Genomic DNA, 27,590 nt, shown 5'->3' on the forward strand with positions numbered 1-27,590 from the left:
AGATGGAAGCTAAGATGAATGGCATGGACGATAAGATGGAAAAATTGAAGATAAATTTGAATAAGTTGCTACAATAAATGGTCACTAATGGTGAAAGGGTAGTAAAGGAAACTCATGATGAGAAAAAAAGAAATGTTAATCATGATTTCATAGACTCTAATGTTGGATTGAAGACCCACCATATTCCAAAAATTGATATGAGGAAGTTTGATGGCAAGGATCCCGCAACATGGATACTACAGATGGAGCAATTTTTCGATCTCTATAATGTGCAAAACACACAAAAGGTACGTATTGCAACTTTATATTTGGAACCAAATCAGTTTGTATGGTATCGATGGCTTTGCTCTTGTAAACACATTGTCACTTGGGTAATTTTTATAGAAGAAATGATAGCACATTATGAGAATACAAAAAGCAACACGGTTTTTAGCCAATTGATAAGTCTCAAACAGAAGGGTTCAATGATGGAGCACATTGAAGACTTCCAAAAATTGAACATAAGGGTAAAAAATATTCCAGAGGGGCATAGGATTGATGTGTTCATAGGGAATTTAAAGGATAATATCAAACATGAGGTTTTCCTTTGGGAACCTGATTCATTGGAGAAGGCATTCAGGTTAGCAAGAAAAATGGAAAGAAAAATTATGGCAACCAAGAATCCTACCACTCACAACTATAAAGATGGAAGTGTTGTTGCCCCTAGCCTTCCACAACCTATAAGGTTGACACCACAAAAATTGGAAGAAAAAAGAGCAAAAGGGCTTTGTTACAGTTGTGATAGCAAATACACTAAAGGTCATAAGTGTGCTGAGAAGAAATTATTCTACATAAATTGTGAAGAGGAGTTAGAAAAGGAACAAGAAATGCCAAAAGAAGAGGATATACTCTAGAAACAAACCCTGGATAAAGAAGAAATGAATCTGATCATATCTTGTAATGCATTAGCTAGAATTACCACTCCTCAAACAATCAAGATAGAAGGACATATGAAGAATAAAAAGGTAATAGTGTTGATTGATTCAGGAAGTACCCACAATTTTATTCATTGTAAGATAGCAAAAGAATTGAATTTTTTCATATATCCAGCACCAGACTATCAAGTGATGGTTGCAAGTAGAGGAACCATAAATTTCTCTGGAAAGTGCCATAATATCAAGCTATCCATGGGAGAATATGTATTGAATAACCCAATGATTTCCATTCCAATGGGAGGTGTTGATGTTGTAATAGGAGTCCAATGGCTACAATCCTTGGGCACAATAGCTTTTAATTTTAAACAAATTTTCATGAAATTTTCTGCAGAAGGAAAGGAAGTTGAATTATGGGGTATTGTGGGGAAATCGGAAAAGATAATCAGCTCTAACGGTATGACAAAGCTTCTAAAAAAGGAACAATGAGGTGTAATTGCACAATTATGTTCACTAGATGTTTCCACATCGAAATCACCTATTTCTCTAGATCTCCAAAAAGTCTTGGACAATCATTCCAAGGTATTTGAGACTCCCAATGGTCTCCCACCTATTCGTGATCAAGATCATGCTATTCATTTGATTCCATCAAGTGCTCCTCCAAACATTAGGCCTTACAGATATCCCTATGCCCAAAAGAGTGAAATTGAATGTATGGTTATAGAAATGCTAGAGGCTGGTATAATTCAACCTAGTCAAAGTTCTTTCTCTGCTCTAGTAGTATTGGTGCACAAGAAGGATGGCTCATGGCGCATGTGTTTAGATTATAGGGAGCTCAACAAGCTCACTATTAAAGATAAATTTTCCATTCTTGTCATTGGAGAATTATTGGATGAATTGCATGGATCAATTTAATTCACCAAGTTGGATCTTTGTTCAGGATATCATCAAATCAGAATGAAGACTGAAGACATTCCAAAAACAACATTTAGAACTCATGAGGGTCATTATGAATTTTTGGTCATGCCTTTTGGCCTTACCAATGCACCTTCTACATTTCAAGGTTTGATGAATTCTGTTTTCAAACCCTTTGTTAGAAAATTTGTGTTAGTATTTTTTGGTGATATACTAATCTACCAAAGGATCAAGTTGAACATGTTGGCAGGGTGCTACAACTATTGGAGGAGAAACAATTATATGCAAAAGGCTCAAAATGTTTCTTTGGAGTATAAGAGGTGGAATATCTGGGTCATATTGTATCTCATGAAGGTGTTAAGGTAGACCCTAGCAAAATTAAAGCCATTAAGGAATGGAAAATCCCCACATCCATAAAGCATCTGCGAGGATTTCTTGGGTTGACAGGGTATTATCACAAGTTTGTTAAGAATTATGGGAGAATAGCAGCACCTCTAACAACATTATTGAAGAAAGATGCATTTTCATGGACTCTAGAAGTAAAAAATTCCTTCGAACATCTTAAAGAGGCAATGTGCCAAGCACTAGTCTTAGCTACACTGGACTTCACAAAAACCTTTATTATGGAATGTGATGCTTCAGGAAATGGAACTGGTGTTGTTGTAATGCAAGATGAAAGACCCATTGCTTTCAAAATTCATCCAATCAAGGGAAAATATTTAAACAAAGCTAATTTATGAGAAGGAAATGTTGGTAATACTACATGCACTTAAGAAATGGCAACCCTACCTAATGGGAAGACACTTCAAGGTAAAAACAGATCATGATAGCCTTAAATACTTTTTAGAAAAAAGATTATCCTCTCAAGAACAACAAAAATGGGTCACAAAGATGTTGGGTTATGACTTTGAAATCATCTACAAAAAAGGGAAGCAAAATGTTGTGGCAGATGCACTGTCAAGAAAGGATGAGGATGTGGAAGCATTGTTGTGCGCCATTTCTATTATCCAACCAGATTGGATAAACAAAGCAAGGGAGGAATGGAAGAATGACGAAGAAGTGTGGGCAGTTACTCGAAAGTTACAACAAGAGTCCAGTACAACTGATACATTTAGCTAGAAAAATGATTCATTATGGTACAAAGATTGCTTATACCTCTGTAAGAATTCCCAACTCAAACAAAAGATTCTTATGGAATTGCACACTACTCCCATAGGAGGGCACTCAGAATTTTTAAAAACTTACCACACGGTTAAGAAGGAATTTTTTGGGATGGCCTTAAATTGGATATTCAAAATTTTGTGGTAGAATGTTTGGTTTGCCAACAAATTAAAGTTGAAACAATTAGGACCCCAGGTCTATTACAACCTTTATCCATTCCAACCCAATGTTGGGAGGAGGTTTCAATGAATTTTATCACAGGTTTACCCAAGTCTGAAGGAAAGAGTGTCATCATGGTGGTAGTTGAGATACTTACCAAGTATGCACATTTTTGTGCATTATCACATCCATTTAAAGCCAGTACAGTTTCTACTGCATTTATGGAAACAATTCAAAAGCTACATGGGAACCCAAAGATTATTGTAAGTGACAGAGATCCCATTTTCACTAGAAATTTTTGGACATAATTATTTTCTTATCCTGGTACTCAGTTAGCTCACACTTCATCTTATCATCCTCAATCTGATGAGCAAAATGAGATAGTAAACAAATGTTTGTAAGGATATCTTCGTTGCTTTGTATCTAATAAACAGATACAATGGGTTAAATGGTTGCCTCCGGCTGAATGGTGGTATAACACTTCCTTCCATACTGCAGCAAAAATGACCCCATTTATGGCACTTTATGGATATCAGCCACCATCCATCACATCATATTTAAGAGAAAATTCTAAGGTTCAAGAAGTGGAACATCACATCGAGCATCAACAACAAGTTCTCCAACTCTTAAAGGATAACCTCATGTTGGCGCAGAATAGAGTGAAACAACAGGAAAAACAACATCTCAACGAAAGAAGTTTTAATGTAAGTGACTGGGTATTCCTACGGCTACAACCATATAAACAAATGTCCCTCAAGCAAGCTAAGAAGGATAGTAATTATCACCAAAGTATTATGGTCCATACAAGGTGTCGCAAAATATTGGTACTATGGCATACAAATTGGAGTTTCCTGCAGCTTCTCAAGTACACCCAGTTTTCCATGTTTCATGTTTAAAGAAGGTTATAGGCGACAAGCTCCCAGTTCAAACAATATTGCCAGAACTTGACGAGGAAGGAAAAATTATATTGGAACCGGAAGTAGTCACAGAAACAAGAACTTGACAGCTACGAAATTGATCAATTTCGGAGTATCTCATCAAGTGGAAGAACTTACTCACTGAAGATTCTACATGGGAGGATGAGAATTTTATACAAAAGCATCTATAACTACTCAAGCGTTGAGGACAATAATTTTTTGAAGGAGAGGGGCATGTTGGGTCCCTATAATACTAGTGATTCCCCCATTACTATGTAGTTGTATCCCTTATTAATATTGTTGTACCCCTATTGTCCCCATATTGTTATTACTGTGACCCATAGAATCCCTCTATTGTTATTTTTGTGCCTTTATATTATTATTGGTAGGTCGGCTTGGTTATATTGTGACCCCTTAGACTGCTATATATAGAAAGGAGGTTTTGTCATTTGAAGGATCTAAGAATTGTTCATTTGTGTAATGTAAAGGAGGTTACCCGCTCGAAGAGGCTTATTTCTAAGGCGTTCATCTATCTTTTCTATCTTTTTGTGAGCTAGTTTCGTAACATTTTTCGGGACTAGGCGATAAGTTCATTTCAATGAATTTGTTTAACACCTTTCCCAAGCTAGAGAGGCCTCCAGTAAATCACACCTATAGGGGGTGAAATCATCCATATAAATTTCTACTGAATCATGGATTAGCTCTGCAAAGATGCTCATGATTGCTCTCTAGAAAGTGGCAGGGGCATTGCATAAACCAAAAGGAAGGACCCTATAAGGAAAAGTACCCCAAGGATAGGTAAAGGTGGTTTTATCCTGGTCCTCTGTGCTGATATGGATTTGATTATAACCACTAAATCCATCCATGAAAGAGAAGAACTTCTTTCCTGCTAGACCATCTAATACTGGTCAATGAAAGGTAGAGGGAAATGGTCCTTCTTTGTGGCTTTGTTTAGCTCTCGGTAATCCACACAGATCCTCCACTTTCCATTTTTATGTGGAACCAAAACTAGAGGAGACACCCACTCACTATCTAAGATGGGGTAAATGAATCCTGCCTCCAACAAATTCTACAGTTCCTGTTTGACTATATCTTTGAGGGCTAGATTCATTATCCTCTAGGGTTGGCAAACTGGCTTGCAATCTTCCTTGATGTAAATGTGGTGAGTACACATCGAAGGGTGAACTCCCTTCATCTCTTTGTAATTCCAAGCAAAGGCATCCAAATTCTCTCTTAGCATGTTACCTAACTCTTCTTCTTGGTGTAAAGAGAGAGACAGCTTGATTTTCAATGCTCTTTTAGGGTCGAATGCTATCGTCTTGACATGAGTAGGGTTTGAGTCAACTGAGCATATATCAATTTGAGGGTCGTCTTTGGCTTCCTTTACTACTTCCTCCAGAGACATGGTGTTGGGAGATTGATTTTGGAGGATGTGTTCAATTAGGTCATCTTCATTAGGTTGTCCCCCTCCTATGGTAGTTTCTAGGGTATAGATTGGGGAAGAGTAGAATTCATCTTCTTCCTCCTCTTCTAGCCATAAAGGTAAGTCATGCTCTAGGGATGGTTGAGTAGGAGGGTACAAGACCAATTTTTTGGACAGATGCCCATTTTTGATGGTCATATTTCCAGCCCTGCAGCTTATGTAGGCATCGATAATGGCTAACCAAGGCCTCCCAAGGATGAGAGGATAACCATTGAATTTGGTCTTAGGCTGGAGAACTAAGAAGTCAGCAGGGTATTCCCAGGAATCAATGGAGACCATCACATCCTCAACAATTCCCTCAAGAGCTATTGTGGATCGGTCTGCAAGCTGCAAGACTGTCGTGGTCTTCCTTAATGATCCCTAGAGATTCAGCTTGAGCATAGTTTCCTTAGTCATCAGATTGATGGCAACTCCAATATCAATCAAGGTATGTGGATCAATGGTGCCATCGATGTGTACATCTACTGCAGGACTCCTAGGATCTAGATACTTTGGGCAAATTACCCGCCCCAACATTAAGTCAGACAACTGTCAATGACATTAATGGTAGGGTTGTCTTTCTTTCACCTTATTGGATGTTTGAAACTCTTCTCTTTGATAAAATTGTTGTAGATGGGGACATCTTTGACAACTTGGAGAAGAGGGATTTTGACACAAAGATTTTTCAACTCACCCAAAAGTTTAGTCTCTTCTGGGGTGTGTTGGATAGGATGGGTTAACCTTTTAGGAAAGGTGGTTGGATTCACTCTAGGTACACTTTCATCTCTTTCCTCCTGATGCTCCCTAGGTGGAGATGGAGGTTGGTTATCTGGAAGCATTCTCCCAGACCTAAGGTTAATTTCATGAATTTCCACATCATAGGTAGGGTAGGATGTTTCTTTATTGTAGACCTGTTGTGTCGGTCTGTTGTTCAGGTTTGGGTTTGGTTGGGTAAGCATCTGAGGTTTTTTAGGTGGAGCAGGGTGTAGGAGCTTGGTTTTATGGGCGCCTCCACCCCTAGGGTGGTGCATTCCATTGAGGTTGTGGAGGAGTATATGACTAAAAGTGTTGGTTGGCCAACTGGGAATGGTATTGATGTGCAAAAGACCAAGAAGAAGGTGTAGACCAGGAAGGATGATCAAGGGGCGCCAAGGGGGAATGGATGTGTTTTGATTAGGGTTGTAATATGAATAGGATGACCCTTTCATGCCCTATTCATATGGTCAAGGTCCATGAGGCCTCCTTTGATTTATGTAGCAGAGTTGTTCAATCACCCCTTCAGTTCCTTGATACATAGCTTTTAATCTAAGCAGAGAAGGGAACTTGTCTGTGGAGTGGTTTTCCTAAAAGACTGAGCATATTTATATAAGATTCAATGGGAATTCATTCCTCAGTTGACTCCTTGTGCATCTAGGGCAGAAGATGGCTAATGGTCTCTCTAATTCCTTTTGATCTGCATGGTGTCCTTTTTTAGAGCAAGGGTTTGCAACATTTCACTCTTAAAGTCTTCCAACATGCTCCCAATTTCACTTTCTATGGATATATTGGAAGATGATGAACTGGTCACCACTTGACTAGCACTACCATTCTTTCTAGCTACCCTAGAATGGTTCTTGAAAACTGTCTTGATATCATCATAGGGCAACTAGTAGATGTCCCTACCTGACAACAAGTTTAGGGTTTCTACGAGATCTTCCCTGATCCCCCTGAGAAGGACTAACTTAGGTGATTTAGGATAAAGGGTGCATTTGGCCCTTTTGTAGATGACTTGGAATCTTTCCTCATAATCCTCTAAAGATTGATCATGTCCCAAGGTCATTCTAAAAATTTCCTCTTTGGTATATTTGGACCTGCAATAGTCCCTATAATTGTTGTTGAAGGCTTGTTTCATCTGAGCCCAAGTGGTGATACTATCCCTAGGTAAACCCATGAACTAGTACAAGGCTGCGTCCTTGAGAGTGGATGGGAATAATTTCGACTTCTGATCATCAGAGGTGTAATAATAAGTTCTGCATATGACACTAAACTCAAACAAAAAAGTATCTGGATATTCTGAGGTCAGGCCATGGAAGTGAGGAAGAGAAGAGAGGCTTATGTTTTTCATCTTAGCATCCACATTAGTTTATTTGATGGGAAAAACACCCTCAACTCTTTCTTTGTCTCCCCTTTCATTTCTATTTTCAGCGATTGTGTCAGTTGGTGGAATGATTTCTTCTTCTTCCCCTATAGGCTCTTCAAAAATATGTGGTTGTTCACCTAAGGGGTTCTCTAGCTCACAACCACCAAAGAAGAGCAAAGGTTGGCTGTTTGAAGTGGTGGGGGTATTTGGCAGAAATTTTCCTAAGCTATCTCTATTCCTAAGAGGCATGAAAGGAGTGTTTTTTTTTCCTTTTTTTTTTTAAGTTTTAAATTGCTTGCAGAATTGAAAGCAAAGATAACTACATTGCAAATATTAGCTGAATGGAACTAATTGTAAAATGAAAGAGATAAGAAAATGAAGAAATAAAGAAGAAATCAAATCTACTGAGACACCTCCTAAGCAACGACACCAAAAAGTGTTGAGAACTAGTACTGTAGCAAGGATGTTGTAACACCTGGGGCTATCAGCTTTACTTCATCAACTCTAGGTTCATACAAACTTGGAGGTGATAGTGTTGTACATAAATATATGTAATTGGTCTACTCTTACCGCTACTTAGTTGGGGCAATAGACCACTAGGGTTTCTCAAACTAGTCTTCTATTGACTAGAAGAAGTTTGATTACCAATTGGAGAGGGGAAATTTACCCTAAATGAGAGAAAAGAAATGTTGCCTAATTGCAAGAATGAAAGATTGAAAAAAATGCTTGTAAAGTAACATGAAATCCTCTATCTACTTGTTAACACAGTTTGCTTGCAAAAGAACCCTACTACTTGTCACATTGGAGATTTTAACTAATCTAAGCATGAAATCTGATCTAGAGAGTACTAACTTTTGTGTGCATGTGTAAATATAAAAGAACTCATTTTTTTAATCTTTTTTATTTATAAATGTAAATGCTAATCTTTCCTTATTCTTTGGTAGGGAAGAGAGGTGTGGAGGAAGATTGGTACAATGGTTTTGAATGCTTGGAGGTCAAGTAGGGGCCTAATCCTAGCTTCAGTGATGATTTTTCTCAATTTGGGCTCAAAACAGGTTGCTACAGGATTTCCTACACGATGTCTACAAGATGTACTAGTTCTCCTACAAGATTCCCTGTTTTACTATAGGAACAGGCTGAAAGCTTAGGAAGTGGTCTAGGAGGTCGAATGAATCTTGGAAAGATGAATAAGGAGGGAATAAGGCATGGTAGTGAAAAACGCTACTCATAACTAAAGAAAAGGCTTTAAGATGGTTGGATTTTCTCAATGGAAATGACATTTTTTTCCTTATAAAACAAGAATTTGAATTGAGACCTTAGTGACTTATGGCTTGGATGAGGTATCCCTCCAATGTAGAAGCTCCTACAACAATACAAATAATTGTTTTCATTTATACATAAATTCATATACAAACAAGCAGGGTTTATTCAATAGAAGAAAATAGAGTTGTTACCATTTATTTGCTAAGTTCATTAAAATGGAAGTGCTTGAAATCAATACAAAAGCGCTATGAAATTAGTACAAAAGCTAAGAGATCAGAAATGCCAATTGCAAACTATCCTATGAAACTGAAATATAATGACCTAATTATCAAGAAACCCTAGATTATGTAGAAAAGTAAGAATTCTGTTTCTTGGGATGTATGGGAAGTGTTCCTCAAATCATGATCCCTGAAAGGGAGAAATGATGTGGAAACCACTTGCTAACATCCTTTCTGGTATATCTTCTTTTCACTATGATGCTACTGTTAGAACTATTCACAAATGGAAGAAAACTAATTAAGCCTAACAATACTTGCAAATTAACAACACCAAAATCAACTCAACAACTAACTATGAGTATAATCTAAGAATACATCTACAAAAAGAGGAACCTATGTTACTAGGGTTGGGCCATAGCCCAGGAACTTCAGCCCTTTGAGTCAACTTAGTGCTGGATCAAGGAAATGCTTCTCATTTTCATTAAAATATTAAAAATACACAAGAGTGCTCAGTTACAATGCTTCAACTCAAAATGCTGCTTAGCTATCTTGAAAAAAAATTCCAAATCCTAATGAGGCTCTAGGCATATTTATTTATACAACTGAAGTTACCAATAACTTCCTTAAATTTAGGGATGCTTGGCTCTGAATCTCGAGATTAGATGGTATTCAACTGTCACTGGCTTGGCTGCCAATGATCCTCATGACTCGACTGCTTACAACTCTGAGCTGATGAGATTTGATTGAGGAATCTTCGAGTGAGTGAGGTGTTAAGGAGGGAGATCCTATCTCGTAGAATCCCTCTTGCTCGTCCCATTCGAGTTCTTGCACTTTAGTTAGCCAAAATTTGCTCCAAAACCTGCAATCAATGCACATTAGACCACTAGACATGACATCTCATCTTTACTCTTCTCATTAAGAAAAATATAATTAAAACAAGTAAAGAATTATGAGAAAAGTTGATTTTAGTAAGCTGGAGGTGCATTAAGGTCCATATAATTTACCCATTGATGAGCCTAATTAGTTAGCTCATAGCTCATCGTATCATCCTCAATCTAATGAGAAAAATGAGATAATTAACAAATGTTTGGAAGGATATCTTCGTTTCATTGTATCTGATAAACATACACAATGGGTCAAATGGTTACCTCTAGCTGAATGGTGATATAAAACTTCCTTCCATATTGTAGCAAAAATGATCCCATTTATCGCACTTAATGGATATCATCCACCATCCATCACATCATATTTAAGAGAATATTCTAAGGTTCAAGCAGTGGAAGATCACATCGAGCAGCAACAAAAAGTTCTCCAACTCTTAAAAGATAACTCGACTTTGGCACATAATAGAATGGAACAACAGGCATATCAAAATTGCAGCAAAAGATGTTTTGATGTAGGTGACTGGGTATTTATACAACTACAACCACACAAACAAATGTCCCTCAAGGAAGCTAAGAAGGATAATAAGTTATCACCAAAGTATTATGGTCTGTACAAGGTGTTGAAAAAGGTTGGTGCTATGGCATAAAAATTGGAACTTCATGCATCTTCCCAAGTGCACCCAATTTTCCATGTTTTATGCTTAAAGAAGGTTATAGGTGACAAGCTTCCAGTTCAAACAATATTGCCAGAACTTTATGAGGAAGGAAAAATCATATTGGAACCTGAAGCAGTCACTGAAATAAGAACTCGACAGCTACAAAATCGATCAATTTCAGAGTATCTCATTAAGTGGAAGAACTTACCTGTCGAAGATTCCATATGGGAGGATGAGACTTTTATACAGAAGCATCCATAACTACTTGAGCATTGAGGAAAACACTTTTTTGAAGGAGAGGGTCATGTTAGGTCCCTGTAATACTACTATATTCCTTTATTATTGTTGTCATTATAGCCCCTTATTGTTATTGTTCTTCCCATGTTGTCCCCATATTGTTATTATTGTGCCCCATAGAAGCCCACTATTGTTATTGTTGTGCCCTTACATTATTATTGTTATGTCGGCTCTGATTATATTATGACCCCTTAGACTCCTATAAATAGAAAGGAGGCCTTGTCATTTATATCATCCAATAATTGTTCATTTGTGTAATGTAAAGGAGGTTTCCCCCTCGAAGAGGTTAATTTTGAAGTCATTTATCTATATTTTCTTCTATTTTGTGAGATGGTTGCATAAAAAAACATGGGTAAATAATGGTTTGTCACAAGAAAAATTGATACATGAGTCAACAAGTGAAAAGACAAGGTGGTGTTAGATTAGACTGAAAAATATGAAGCAGTTCTATTTGAATAGGAGGAGACTTGACAACTTGTGGAAAAAATGGCTTCTGAATGAAGTATTAAATCAATAAAAATGAAGAGAGACCCGTTTTAGAGATTGAAAATAGATTTTCAATGGTGCTAACAATTCATCAAATGGAGAATTTTTCCTATATAAGGTATTTCCCTCCAATTCCAAATCATTTGTGCGCTAGCTTCAAGAGAACTTGGAGAGGAGGGAAAGGCCCTAAATTTTGGTGAGCTCGTAGTGGATCAGCTGACCAATGGAATTTGGATCTATGACCTTCACATAGGTACTTATTTTACTTATTCAAGGATAACCTTAATACTTTTTGGAAAAATGGTTCTTAGTGAAGAATCAAGGAAAGAAAGGATGAGGGAATAAACTACGATAGGAGGTCTAGAGTCACCCTACCCACTATGTCAAACATGGGGACTAGGTGGCAAGTGAGGAATCACATAGATGAGAATGTTTCAATGTATGATATTGATCATGTGACTATATGTAATGTGTGAATAGTTCACTAGAGAGGTCGGTAGGAAAAACTATCCAAGAAAGGAGAGGATAATCATCCTTACCTAGAAATTTAGGGCTATGTTGAGAGTGCATAATAATTAAATGGAAAATTAACCATAGAGGCCATCATGTCCCAAAGCATGAGATGATTCCCTCTTGTAGATGATGGTGGGAGGGACTGATTAATGTATGCAAAGGTGGGAATAATATACTTTGCTAGATTTGTATGTAGCATGCTAAGAGCATACTCCAAACGGTGGTGATACACCTATGCACTGGGGGTGTAGCATTGGAAATGATGTGTTCATATCCTTCGCCATCTATTGTGGATTGGTTATCCTATTATGGGAAGAAAGGATAAATATAGTGGGAGGAAGGAAATGGTGGTGTGCCAATCTCACATGGTACTACATGTATGAGTCAAAGGGACTAAATTTTTGGGTTTGAAATAAGGTGTCACCATACCAAGGAATGGCTCGAGCTATAGTGAAAAATTGCTCATCTAGATGAAAATGGGGCTTAACAAGAAAAGTTTCTAGGTGACTCGATAGTTGAGGTAAGATGTAGGAATGATTAAGTGGATCATCTAGACTGTAGAAGTTCTTCAACATAGAGAATAACACTGGTACTAGCTTCGAAGACACTACTAGATGAAATATGAGGTTTGGTGATAATTTCTTCTTCTCGATCCTCAAAAATGGATTCCCCTTTAGCCAAATATTGTGCAACATTGTAATTTCTAGAAGGTGGATGTGGTTCGGCTTCTTGGGTTTGAAGTAAGGGGTTATTAAACCAATCTACTTGACTATGAATAAAGTCTTGCAATTCCATAACATATTAGTTAGTTGGACTTCGTTGTTGTGGGAGAAAATAAGATCGATGATGTATATCATCCTATGGATAATCATGTGTGTTCATAGAATCCATGATGTCTTCATCGGAATGGAAATCTAGAAGTTGAGACTACAAAGTACCAGATCATGTAGATGGTGAAGAGTTATTTTAATCATCATCATGGGAGACATGCTTCACATGTGAAATATCTACAGAGGGATATTGGTGACTAGTGGACTAAAGTTCCACTGATGTTGAGACCAAAGCAACCTCAGAGACATAAGTTATTTCTAAAGGTACAAAGTTATGCGCTCTCTATGAGTCTAAATATGTCAATCCCATAGATGATGATAAATAAGGGATATCTGCAGTGTTTCTATGCAATAACTAAGCAATAATATCTGCAGTATTTCTAAGGATATCATTAAAAATTTTAAATATTCTCTTATTTTTGTGAGAAATAATTTCTAAGCAATAATATTAATATTAAGGAGATCCTTAACAATACATTCAATCACCATTTATTCAAATCTCCATGAATTATATTTTTTTTATAAATACTAGCGCAACTATATCCTGTAAATGGTTGGTAAATACTAATAGGCATCAATTAGTCATAAACATCAGTAAATTTTCCCAAAGATGCAACTCACATTTCCGTAATAAAAAGAAATATCATAAAAATTTACTAAATTCTAACTTTATTTTGAATTATTATTAATATTAATCATAAAAGAAATTAATATATAAGTTAAACAATATTCTTAACCATTGAGATTGACACTCAATTTACCATGGAAAACTGTAACTTGTAAATAACTTTTTGTTACAATACCATGGCTTATGAATACCAAATAAATAATGTGTCTTAATATTACATTTTCTTTAATTAATTAATTAATTAAAAGAATATAACTAAATTGGAAAAAAATATTAACTTTTAATATATATATACTATTCTTAAATATATTTACATATTTTATAAAAATTAAATCTCTATTTTTCAATAATTATTAATAATTAAATTAACATTCTAAAAAACTTATTCTAAAATAAACATATATGTCAACATAATTATAAATAAATATTAATTTAATTATATATATATATCTATCTATCCATATATATATATATATATATATATATATAAGAGATTCTAATCCAACGCAAATTCCATGAACAAAGAAACTAACAAGTTTACAACTAGCAATTGTCCCGAAAGGTACAAAGAGAGGCTGATAGGATTATTAAGTTGGAATTGTTGAATTTTTCTAGAAGAGTTAATTGGTTTGTCAAAAACCTTGTTTTCTTGGACTGGATCATTATGCAATTACCCTTGTAAACGCTCTTTGTTGTTTGATAAAATAATCAGAACACTCTTTTCAAATTTCCATATATTTCCTCTTGCAGTGAATTTCAAATACAAAATCAAATTACAGAGTATATTGCTTTGCTGAAGGAAATGATAAGAATAGAATACAACATAATCAATGTTATTTGTGTTGAATTTATATGTTTACAACAAAGAAAATTTGGCTTCCCTTGTCAGAGCTGAGTTGATTTGTGGCCTCTCGATATCCAACGGTTTATTTAAGGGTATTCAAGCTAAGTTGAACTTTGGGGATTCAAGTTATTTTGCTCTAATATCAAAAAAGAAAAAGGTGAGTCGTTATCTGAACCACGAAAGCTTCCATTACAAGACGAGTTAAGAAGTAAAAAATTACACCCAAAGAAATTGAAACAGGGAGAGCAGGCAAAGCCTTCTGACAGAAGGCCAACAGAATCAATGTTACACCGAGGCCTGCTATTATGGCAAGGTAGCATGCGTAAACTGTCATGTAATCATACATAGCTGCCCTTCCAACCAATACGCTGTAGAATATGAAGTCACCCAATCCCAGTTTAATTGCACCAGATGCAGAAAGCCCAATCCCATCCTGTTGGTATGTATCTGTGTGTGTAGAATCTTCAATCCCATTTGGGTGCGGCCTCCCCTCACTATCACTATCAGTTTGGGTCAATAATCCTTGTAGTGTAGAAGGCAATGGCAAAGAACCCACTTGTTGATTCACATATGTGGAAGAAGAAGTCCTCACCTGGTGATTTACGAGGGGAACTGATTCCTCTTCTGCTGGTGTCTCTGTGTCTCCGTGAACACGACTCTCCTCTGCCTCCTCCTCCTCTGCGACAGCTATTTTGAAACCCTGAATAGAATCCTCATGAGGTAGCGATGCAGAAGCAGAGGCAGTGCTCTCATCGCATCCTGAATTCAAGGATTTCAATAACGCAGATCTCGAACCTGAACTTGTTGGTTTCTTCCAAATGTTTCCCATCTGTTGTTGCGGGAGGGCTTTTTCTAATCTTTGCACGGATGGAGGAAGGGAGGGGTTTATCAAAGCTTCTTCTTCTTCTTCACTTTCAGTAGCTAGAGGGCGACTGCGAGGAAGAAGCACATTTTCATTTTCACGCTCGGGGACTGCGATGTGGGGTTTTCTCGTAACAGGGCGAGCCTCGTAAATCAAAGTAGGGATTTCCTCATCTCTTGAAATAGCGAGCTCTACCAAAATTTTGAGAGGGCCACCAGGGATGAGAACGACAATAACATCATATACTGCCATTGCAACAAGCAGCACCCACGAAGTCCATTCGGGGAGCATAGTAAACCAGAATGCAACAAGCATGCCTATGAGTACCAAGTAACCCTGGGTGAAAATTATGGGCACTTTGCACAGGAAAACAGAAAACACCCCCACAACAGCAAAATTAAAAAGCACAACCCCAAAAGTAAAGCAGTCAATGGGTATAGAGAGAGCTTGCACCAGAAGCACGGCCATGCCCCCACCCATATAACCCAACACAACGAATGCTGCAAAACCCATGTAAAAACGAAGAAACTTCGTGCATCTGTAATAGAAAAGGCATACCAACAGGAACGTGACCACTGTGACAACAGCTACAAATACAAGGGCATTCAGAAGAGCGCCCCCAAATTTTTTCCAGTCTGAATCAGAGGATTGTTCATCATATATGAGAGTGGCGAAGAAAATAAAGATGATGACCAGTTAAGGAGATGATAGTGACCCTTTTTCTGGCCTTCTTCGGCTGCCTTTCGCCCAGGAGGCTTTTCTGCAGTAGAGGTCAGTCCTGATGGTAAACAATTTGTGACTACATCACCTGATCGACGTATTCGAGTCTTTTGGTTTCTTACAGGGAAATTAAGACAGCCATATGATGAGTCTCTTGAGTTTGCACAAGACTTACAGAGAAGTGATGCCTCATTATATCGCTTGGATGCAATAGATTTTCGACAATGGATGACTGTGAAGAAAATTGGAGATTTGGTTGAAGGTTGTAAGCATCAAGTTTGCCGATGTGACCTCCCAAATGAAGAATTTAAGTGTCTTGTGGATGGGAATGCAATTGGTCGGCTCTCTTGGCTCATTGATGTAATAAGGTGCTTAAAGTTGCTCCGCCTTGTGAGGTCAGAGGAAATGGAGTAGAGGATATTAACACAGTCCCATTAGTTGTTCTGACATATGCAATGGAACTCATGAAAAAGGATGGAGATCCTGGACCAGTATTTGATATGATGGCTACAATATTGAAGAAGGTCTCAGTTGTGCCAGTTACAGCAAGGGCCATAAATGGAGCCATGTCGATTCTTGCTCAGATAATAACTTTTGTAATTGATTAGTCATATATACAGCTGGGCTTTCCAGCTGCTCTTTTTCACCAACTTTTACTGACCATGTTGCACCCTGTCATTCAAACACGTGTAGCAGCTCATCAATTTTTTGTTGTTATCCTTGTTTCTCCAAGACCTGAATGTGAACCATTCCAACCAATCTCTCCAAGCCCACATCAGCACTTTCTTCTGCAGTTGCACTTTTTGAAAAGCTAAGGAAGGAAAAGGTAGGCTTACAAGAAGAGAAAAATGGCAGTGAGGCATCCGATGAAATAAAGGAAAGGGATGTCCTTGAGAAAGAATGGAGTGCAGGAAAATGCTACTTAAGCTATTTCCTCTTCAAGTTCTTTATTTTTTTATGGTTGACAGTGGAAATGCAAGATCTGCTAAGAAAGTAGTTCAACTGCTTGGCTCCTTGGGGCTTCAAATTTTTCAAGGGAGGAAGACAATTCATTATGACAGGATAGTAAGGAATGCTTGTGGATAGTTTCTTGCTCAGTTTGAATATGGGAACAGGGAGTTTTTAGGCAATGGGAGTGTCAATTCCCAATGTGGCTTTAGGATCGAGGAATTGGACTAGGCATACAGATTCTAGAATGTATGCAGTAGCGATTCTCCAGGTTCATTTGGGACCCAGGAATACAGGATTGGATTGCTTGGGACAAGATATCTCAGGAAGGGAGGACTGTAATGTCCCTTTTCGAGAACAGAAGAGAGGAGTCAATTAATTGAATTACTTAATGTCATCCTAAAGGTGATAGTGAGTAATTAAATTAAAAAGGGATTATTAAGTGACTTTTGATTTAATTAAGAATCAAGACATACAAAGTCACTTTATTATTAAAAGATGACCCATGGTATTTGGATGGAGAAAACTATAAAAAAAAGAAGGGAGTTGATTGGTAGATGACTGGATATTTGATGAATTGATATTGGAGCTCTAGTAGCTTATTGTGTGAGGTGAAACCCTTGTGGAGATATTAGTTTCGGTGTTGGAACCATACACACTAGCTGGTGGCAATTAGTTTCGGTAGTGAAACATCCACCCTAGCTAGTCAAGAGGGAGAACCACTTCAGGTTCTTCATTGGCGCTTAGTGAGAAAGGACGAGATTTTGGAGTGTTTTGTTAGAAGGCTAAAACAGCACACATTGCAGTCCAAGGAGTCCAGCCAAAGGAGGTTTCTGAAGAGGACCTAATAACTCCAACTTATTTATTTGTCAAGTTTCCTTTCAAAATAAAATTTGATATAATTTCCCTCTCAAAATTATAAATAAGTAGCTGGGGTTTGCAATGGAATTTGTCTACAAGCTTTGTGATTATTGGCTCTATAATTTATTTAAATTTGTTAAATTCTCGGCAAAAAATTATTGTGTGCTTTTTCTAAATGAAATTCATAAAAAAAAATTCTAGGAATTTAAATAAATAAATATAGGGAATATTACAGCCTAAGGGCCTAGTATATTAGTGCTAACATTTCATAGCGATTGCATATTGGGCAAAAGAAAAGGAGGGATTGTTTGAATGAATTACCATCTCTCAAGCATTTTTGTTGAAATTACCTTTTCATGAAGGTAGTATAGTTAGAGTGTGTCTAAAAGGTAAGAATATGTTTTCTTTTTCTCTGTGGAAATCAAAATTTCAAATTTAAATGTTTTTTCCCTTTTTGGAAATCACAATTTCAAATTCAAATGTTTTTTTCCTCTTTGGAAATCACAATTTCAAATTTAAAAGGATAAAGTATTTATGTCTTCATAAAATTTTAATAATCAAATCACTATACAAATATAAAAAATCAAATAACAAACATGAACCCGTTTGTCCTTTACATTAACAGATAGAACAACTTGTCTTCATAGATGGATAACTGAAACTGCAACAAAAAGAAAACGCTATTGGGTGACCTATACATTAACAGATAGAGCAAGGTGCCTTCATAGATGGATAATTGAAACTGCAGCAAAAAGAAAATGCTATTGAGTGACCTTTACATTAACAGATAGAACAAGGTGTCTTCATAGATGGATAACTGAAACTGCAGCCCTCGGGGATTTGCTTGGTTAAAAATGCATTTAATGTAAAGGGGATATTAAAGAAATAAATGTAATAACAGAACATTGATACATTTGTCCATTGTTTTCTTTATCCCTGTAAATGCTTAATAGGACAAAAACCCTTGTTGCCGCATACACTTTATCTATGCAATCCTTCTCATATAATATAAGAAAATACTAAAGATCTGCATCTTGTTTAGAGAACTGCAACAGGCAAATAAAGTAAATTCTAAAGATCTACATCTTGTTTAGAGAACTGCAACAGGCAAATAAAGTAAATTCTAAAGATCCACATCCAGAGATATCATTTTCATGTTTAGAGTACTCTAACTGCAATAGACAAATAACGATGGTACAAATAAGAGAAATATTCAAAAATAGCCATATTAAGATGTACCTAAGACAAAGTGGAGTGATGAAATAATTCTATGGGCATTAACGTAAAAGCTTCAAGGTAAAATCACCTCTCACAGTGGACTATGAGAATTCAGTTTAAAAAAAACGCAGCTTTAGGTTCTCCTGGTGCTTGAAAACTAACCTGTATCTCAGAGAGTAAACATCCATGCAATGCCATAACCATGTATGCACAATGTCTCAATGCTCCTCCAACTTTAACATACTGCTTCCAGGGATACTTCATCTTTTTATAACGACCATGAGGTGGCTCCCAACTGGCAAAACCTTCCTGAAAGTTTTAGAATGCTTTAACCACGTACACTGACACGAGAAAGTTAAATCAAATCATGTAGCGTACCAGAGTTTCCTCTTCAGTGGTAGAGACCACAACCAATCTATAGCCACTGTACGCTGGATCATCAGCATCCTGACATGTAAGAATTTTTGAGGGAACCCTTTCAAGCTCAAATCCTGAAAGGTACCCATCAATGCATCCTGCAAAAGTATTTGCAGAAACAAGTGGGATGATACAGCAAACTTTTCTAAAAAATGGTTAGCTACTAAAATTGCAAGCCGTGCGTTTAAAACCATGACCTTCAAGGGACTTTGCGACGCCCATGAAATTTTTCACTATCAGCTTGTGTAGATCCTCGCCTGCCCAAATTGGGTAGATACAGGTGTTAACTACTAAAGAAACAACAGCACCAAGAAGGATGAGGATAAAGCGGTTTATTGCTGTGTGAATGAACTCCCCAGTTTTATAGCCGGACACCATTACGAAACAGAATGTTATCAAGAATACTCTAAAACCATATTCGTAAGGTTTCATCTTTGGATATAGTTTAGCAAACGTGGCCATTGACCCTAAAACCATCCGAGCAGTAACATGGTTGGTTAGACAGATTTTTCAGCATGCAGATTTCATAGACAAAAACACCTAAATCAAAAACGGATCCATGACTAATACCTGCAATAAATATGCTAATGATAATCATCACATGCTCCAATTTTCCAGAACACAAGGATAATTCTGCAGCTCCAAAAGCTAAACCACCGGCTGAAAAGGTTCCCAATCCTCGATTGAAGCCCTTGCTAAATGTTGCACCTGCAACCGTCTGGAAAGATTGATATTGGGCGACAACCCAGTTCTGGAAATAGGATCTGCCTAAGATTTCCCCCAGTGGCAATCTGATCAGAGTTTTTGCATAACAGGGCTAGGTTCAATGCACAACAGAACTCGGAGGTGAAAAGAAGGAAACTCAACCGATATTTGGAAAAAGCAATCAAAGTGCAGTGCATGCTGACTAGATGCGATGTGCGGGACTTCAAATCAATGGTTGAAAGTGTCTCACCTGATCCAATGGAGCAGGTTAAAAGTGTTGATGATTATTGATGCATAGGAAGGCCTATCGGCCTAAAAATCCTGAAAGGTACCCATCAATGCATCCTGCAAAAGTATTTGCAGAAACAAGTGGGATGATACATCAAACTTTTCTAAAAAATGGTTAGCTACTAAAATTTCAAGCTGTGCATTTAAAACCCTGACCTTCAAGGGACTTTGTGATGCCCATCAAATTTTTCACTATCAGCTTGTGTAGATCCTTGCCTACCCAAATAGGGTAGATACAGGTGTTAACTACTAAAGAAACAACAACACCAAGAAGGATGAGGATAAAGCGGTTTATTGCTATGTCAATGAACTCCCCAGTCTTATAGCCGGACACCATTACGAAATAGAATGTTATCAAGAATACTCTAAAACCATATTCGTAAGGTTTCATCTTTGGATATAGTTTAGCAAACGTGGCTACTAACCCTAAAATCATCCGAGAAGTAACATGGTTGGTTAGAGAGATTTTTCAGCATGCAGATTTCATAGACAAAAACACCTAAATCAAAAACAGATCCGTGACTAATACCTGCAATAAATATGCTAATGATAATCATCACATGCTCTAATTTTCCAAAACACAAGGATAATTCTGCAGCTCCAAAAGCTAAACCACTGGCTGAAAAGGTTCCCAATCCTCGATTGAAGCCCTTGCTAAATGTTGCACCTGCAACCATCTGGAAGTAAGTTGGTCGTTAATTCCTTGCAACCTGAGAAGGAATGGATCTATCTCCTCTCCTTTCTGCATCTGAAATGACCTCAGTTGATTTTCCAATAACATCTTCTGTTGCATAGAAGAGCCCTCATATAAGGTTGTTAGCATTTGCCACATCTCCCTTGCTATTTTCTTCTCAGAAATATGTGGTATGACATGATCCTTGACCTCATCTAGAATCATGCATTTCATCTTCACCTTGGCCTCCTCATACTTCTCATTTGCATTAGGGTCAACTGGGACAACTACGGTTTTCAAGGCATAGTCCTTGATGCGATTCTTATTGAGTATTATGTTGATGGTGTTGCACCCCCCAACATGTCAGGGGATTTCCCTGGTAAGAAGTCCCAACTAGACCTCAGACCATTTGGTGTAGGAGTCCCAAGAGTGGGTTGTACAATATCGCCTTGACTGTGGTTTCACACAAAGGCAAGTAAGATGTCCCTGTTGGTAGCAAGGGTGTAACATATGTGGCATGTCAAGGAAGGTGCATGAGAAGTTCTAACACATGGAGGGTGAGGTGAGTTCGCCCCTTGGAAACCTGTGATAGCACGGAGTTAAGAAGGTAACACACGAGAAAAGATGCACCACAACATGGAAGGCAAGTTAGCTAGAAATCCAAAGAGATGGTTAAACAAATAGCAAATTTCAGTGAGATTCATAGATACATATACAAAAGATAGCTACACATGCATGCGTAAGAGAACAGATACATATATCATTTAGAGTAAAGAGATACCTGAAATACAATATGACCTATGCATGAAATGTTTTGGCTTTTTTATGTTAAGAAGTGTAAGTTTTAGTCATACAATATATCCATGACCAACCACTAGTTCTGACAGCAGAACATTACAGTCACTATTGCCTGCTCCTCCAAAGAGATATACTAGCTCTACATAGTGGAGAAGCCAAGGCATGTTACAATACTATCCAATATTTCTCTAAGATACTCCTATTGGAATTTCAGCTGACCAAAAGCCTCTACGATGAGTTATGAGGAACTATTTGTAGCAAAGGGTGGGGTGACCCTTGAAATTCCCCTTTGTGACCATTTATCTATCCTCATGAGTCTTCAACTACTCTATGATTGATACATTCAACTATCGACACTTGAACTTCCACTTGACAAGACATTACATTACAATGCACATGTGCCCATGTGAGACAAAATGGCTTGAGCAAGCCATGCGAGACATCACTGACACTCAGACCGTTGTGGTGAGACCAACTCTTTGACATCCTTGTGATGGTGAAGGTGGTGAGTTGATGCCAAGCCTGGTCATTTGTGATGGTGTATGTGTGCTCAATGGTGACATATTCCTGAAGAGAACTCTTGCCTCCGTTTCATCTGGGTACAATGATATACCTCCTCCATCCAAATCGTCTGATAGCATGCACATCGTCATCCTCGGAGTGACCAAACCGACAACATGTTGATGCATATTGTTTGTGCTGATCTCCAAGCATGTTCTAGTGGTCGTGTGCATCAACTTGTCAAATTACACATTCAGCACCAATCAGACTTGCTTCTTGTCTTCACCTCGGTGAGTGTTCCAAATGGGTGGATCGCATGCATGCACAAAATGACATGCATGCTGCTGAATTCCCTTGCATGCGATCAACAACACTTCTCACCTTGTCTACTCTGTGCCAGCTGCTGGGATGGATCTACAACTTGTACGAGTGCAGTTTCATCCACTGTACATGTTGCGCCCCCTACTATAACTGATCCTGCTGCAACTCATTCTCTCATCTATGCAGCTCCTATTCTTCCTTCAGTTGATATTTCAGCACATGCAATTCCTTCTCTATTGCTTTCTTTGCTTTTACGTGATGCTCATATCGCACCATCACCTCATAGTCTTAATCTCCAAAGCTACTTTCATCATGAGCGGATCTTCTTTGAACTTGTAGCTTTCCTCGACCTCTATGCTATCAACAACCTTCCTCTTGCACTCACCGCATGCGGGTGTGCTTCCTACTGTTGTTGCTAATAGTGTTTCTCGCTGTGATGTTGTTGCCATATTATCTTAATGTCCTTGTCTACGACCAACTTGATGTCTTTATAGGTAGGAAAGTTCATAGACAATTGTTTGGCTACAACACTATTGTGCTCTCAATGGTGTCCTTTAACTCGGTTCTCTTGAAGGCCATTGTACTTGTGCTGCTAAGAGGCAGATGAAAACCTATGATGCCTAGAGACATATTAACACACATGACAAGAAATTTGTCAGTCAAAAACCAAAATGAACTTGAGAACTGATTAGCAACATACCTGTGTGACTGATCATGAAGGTTGTGCGATTTCTGCCGGGAGGTCAAGATATTGAATGCCAAAACTGTGCAAGGCACAGTTCGGGCTATTGGGAGGCTGACTGACTCCTGGAACTACGCAATGCATAGTATAACCTGTCTTGCTGAGGACTGAAAATGTGCAATGCGCAATTTTAGTCAGCAATGACATGCAACAAGAAAACTGCATTGCACAGTTTCTGGGACCAGGAGGACACTGCCTCCAAGAATTGCACAATGCAAGTCTGGAGGTCAGTACTAGGCTAGACTTGCACAATTTCTGGAGTGAAGGCAGAGCCTCTACTTCCAGAAATGTGTAGTGCTAGCGGAGCAAGGCACAACCTGCCAAGGCATCCCAGACCGGGCGACAGGCGACTAAAAACATGAGAAGTCTGGATGCATGATGAGATTAGTGCAAGCAAGAGTGAATGATAATACATGCAAACAACAAGTGCACGATTCAGAAAATAGGAAATCATGTATGTGTGTGAAGCGAGTCACCATAACAGTGACCGTTTGTGCAATAACAGTGTCATGCATGCAACAATAGTGAGATACGAATGAAAACTGAAGCAATGCTTCTACAAGATAACATACATCAAAACGATAGCAAGCACTCACTAAAATAATGCAGACATCACTCACACAGAGTGAAACACAAAAAGTGACAGAAACGTTGCGCAAGACATGAAAAGCGGGCTTATCTCGAAACAACTGAGTTGAATGTACTGATGACTCCAAGATGCAATGTGGGATGTCAGAGCTACAAGTTTGATGTGAGGAATGAGCTATTCAACATCCAGTTGACGAGTTTTGATAAAATTGAGGATATGATGCGCATGCCACAAATCTAGGAAAAATGACACATGGTAGGAGGTTTATGAAATGATCCTTGCATGTAACATCTAGCTCGTAAAAATAGATCCCTGAATCAAGGGATGCCTTTGCATGTTGCCTTGGGATAAGCAGTCCATGCATGCAAATTAGTTTTTCTCGGTCTCGGAGAGAACCAATCAACCTAAAGGCACATGCATTGATCTGCAAGCTTGGGATGAAAATCTGTGCAGTTTCTGGCCTGAGAAGAGATGGTTTCCCCAGAGGGATTGCGCAATTTTTTATAGGAATGAGTTACTGTCTCCCAGGATTGCACATTTTCTAAGTTGAGTAGGCATCCTGGGTCAGACTTTGCAATTTTCGCAAGGAAGCCTGTCTGACTGTATCTCGCAATTTCTAAGCTAACAAGCTGTCCTGGGTGGATTTGTGTAATTTATTCTACTAGTTGGGCTGGCGGTCCCAGAGGGATTGCACAATTTCTAGGGGAAGCAGATGAATGTTGCCCAAAATTGCGCAATTTCTGGGTTGAGCAGCTATCCTGGGATGAATTGCATAATTTTTGAGAGGAATAGTATCAGGAAGAATTGTGCAATTCTGAAGCCCAACTGGGTGTCCATCTAGGTTTGCATAATTTCTGGAGGGACGGTTGGTTCCCCTCCAGAATTACGCAATTCTCAGAGGGAGGTGCTCAACCAGCAACTAATTCTAAGTTCGGAAAGCAACCCGTGAAGGGGGTGGAACAAACCGACCTACACAGGCTGACAAGGCTCTATGAAACAGCTGAAGCTGATGTTCTTGACAAAGCAAGACATGCTGCTGAGGATGGTGGGTAGGGAGGCTCCAAAACGAAGCTAAGAGAAAATTTTGGAGAGTGGTCATAGCTACTACAACGCTTGGCAACACACAGGTAGAACCCTAGCTCTCTAGATAGACCTTGCTCATGAAAAGAAAGTCTAAAACCTCTGAAAGTATTGTTTAGTTCTCTAGTCATCTTGGTTTCCACACTTGCTTGATTGTAATATGTAGTATCTACCAAGACCTTGGCCAGTCGACACACATTCCAAGCCAAGCCAACACATTTGTTTCAGTTGGGGATGAGGGGTATATTGATGCACAGGCAGTATAGTCATCAGAGTTTTAGTTTCATCTCTAGTGTTGCTCTGCTACCAGTAGGCCTAGATAGTACCCCGGTGGAGTCATGCAGGAGAAAAAGCATCACTCCACTACCAGCAAGCCTTGTTAGTACCTCGACGAAGTTACTTTCATCACCTCTCTGTATAGGAAGCCTTTCTCTTCTTTCACCTTATTCATTTTTTCATTTTTTGAAATTTTCAACTTTTCCAATTTTCATTTTCATAATTGTGCATAACACTTATTCATTTCAGAGGTAAAAGAGGGATCCTAACTTATTGAGAGCAGAAGAGGTTGTTCCTTCAGAGAAGTAGTTTATATACCTCTGACGTGCTTGTTAAAGTTTTCCCCCTCACCTTACTCTACTTAACTGAGCTCACAAGGATTAACCCAAAAACAACCGACTAGAGTAGGTGATACTAGTTAGCACACAAGCGTTGTGTTTTCACCAAGGTTCACTTTGAACAGTACATATTTTCCATTCATGTATCATGGATTTAATACAAGAAGTTCTTCATATAGAGGCAGGACAACAGATAACCAAGTATTGATAGCTACACAAGTCATCTTGTACTTTACCCAGCTTGTTTCGAGAATCGAATACGGTTCATGCGAAGCTAACCTATGGATGGAAGCAAGCATACAAACAACAAAACAAAACAAAACCATAAGTAAATGCATAAGAAAGGTGAATAAGAAAACAAACATACAAGAAAACAAACATGCAAGGTAAGAAGAAAACATACATGCAAGTTAAGAAGCAAACAAACATGCAAGCAAATAAACAAAAGAAAAACACTGCTCCTACTCCTAATCTAATGGTGCATGGGCCTGATCACGTGAAGTGATGTTTCCAATATAGCCACTGGCGCACTGGTTGACCCATGTTGGTGAAGGAATGGTTCATGAACATTGCAGTTGCGCAAACCAGCAAGCATGAAAGATATAACGATGAATACGTACACACTTACAGCTTACAAGCATCCACAGAACAAAAATGAGTGAAAGCACATGACATGCACTTTGTGGACTTGCCATGGTGTTGTGTTACACTACGTGTAGATGTTGAGTGTACGCATTCTCTTGACTATGACATGCAAGAAAACGTAAGGAAGGTAGACCACTTAGGTTGTGCATGTGTGCTTGCTTTGTAAGACTCCTCCAATGCATGAGCGATGGGATCGTTTATTTCGAGTGGAGGAAGTGAAATCTAAGTGTTGGATTGACCTTGAATGCAAAGTAGAGAGTGACGAGGAGCCTTACATGTTTCAACAATTTCCTGGTCGGAAGTGAAACTAACCTCAGGACAGTGAGGTCCTGACATAATCATCATCTTGGGCTGAAGAGCGTCGACACTCTGGGGGTTTTCGACTTCATCGACGGATAGATCATCGTAGACCAGTGTCTTAGAAAGATTAACAACAATTGAATCAACATCATGATTAGATGAAGAACTGGAGAGATCATGACAACCAAGATCAGAAAATTCAGGATGTTTATCGACATCGTCATGATTTGATGAATTGTGCAAAGGGGTAGATGAGAAGCAAGGATGTTCACCCTCTCTATTTTCAGAAATGACAGATGATAGATTGGACAGTTTTTTAGAGGAAGATGTGTCCTCTCTGCACTGTAATGAAAAAATGACATCCGACCTATCCTGTGAATGATCAGAAGTAGAAACATCTAGAAATGGGTGTTCACAGGGGAAATCAATAGTGGTAGAATCACAATGGATGTCAGGATAAAGCAGATGAGGCACACCTCGAAGGGAGTCATCCTTCACCATGTGTTCTTATTTATATTCCCACACACACTTGTCATGAATGATGGCGTAGGTTAGCTGCATAATACCAACTCCGTTGACAACTTGATCCTTGTTCACAGTAGGTGAGGAGTTCTCAATGGAAGAACACAAGACAGTACAATCTGGAGGATCAATAGAACACGAGAGTGGAGGTTGAGGGAACGAATCCACGTGATAACCAATAGGATTGCAAGCCAAATCTATTCATATATCAAGTGAAGGTGGGGTGGGAGGATGTGGCAGTTTAATAGATGTGTGTGCATAATCTCCCGCATCACTCTTTGATGGAGGAGTTGTTTGATGAGGTGAAGGCGGCTCACTTGTGACAACAATTGTGTCTGCCTGTGATTGCGCAGCTCCATCACCGAAGTGTGCTCAGTGGGATTCAAATGATTTCAGGAATTACAGATTTTCAGATATGTAAGAAGATACTCAAATCTCCCATCAAGAAATTTGCAATCAATTTCATCTTCAGGTAATTGGTATGCAATATTACAAAAGCGTGTGTAAAATTGGTCAACGGATC

At 38.4% G+C, this 27,590-nt stretch overlaps 1 protein-coding gene and 1 pseudogene across 1 annotated transcript in view; both read right to left on the reverse strand.

Moving 5' to 3' along the window:
• Positions 1 to 14,405: 14,405 nt before the first annotated feature.
• LOC149177217 (presenilin-like protein At2g29900 pseudogene) lies at positions 14,406 to 15,785 on the reverse strand (annotated as a pseudogene).
• Positions 15,786 to 18,733: 2,948 nt separating this feature from the next.
• The window catches only part of LOC149177218 (aluminum-activated malate transporter 9-like), a 129,976-nt gene continuing 121,119 nt past the window's right edge, over positions 18,734 to 27,590 (reverse strand). Inside the window, exons 2-6 of the mRNA XM_089421693.1 lie at positions 19,860 to 20,007; positions 19,487 to 19,756; positions 19,251 to 19,387; positions 19,035 to 19,181; positions 18,734 to 18,826 (exon numbers count right to left, since the gene is read on the reverse strand). Coding sequence (XP_089277819.1) covers positions 18,734 to 18,826; positions 19,035 to 19,181; positions 19,251 to 19,387; positions 19,487 to 19,756; positions 19,860 to 20,007 — 795 coding nt within the window. The remainder of the gene's footprint in view (positions 18,827 to 19,034; positions 19,182 to 19,250; positions 19,388 to 19,486; positions 19,757 to 19,859; positions 20,008 to 27,590) is intronic.

The sequence above is a fragment of the Pinus tabuliformis genome, chromosome 4_1 (assembly GCF_031772625.1).
Source record: "Pinus tabuliformis cultivar Carrire ecotype Pingquan chromosome 4_1, CPIR1, whole genome shotgun sequence".
Lineage (NCBI taxonomy): Eukaryota > Viridiplantae > Streptophyta > Pinopsida > Pinales > Pinaceae > Pinus > Pinus tabuliformis.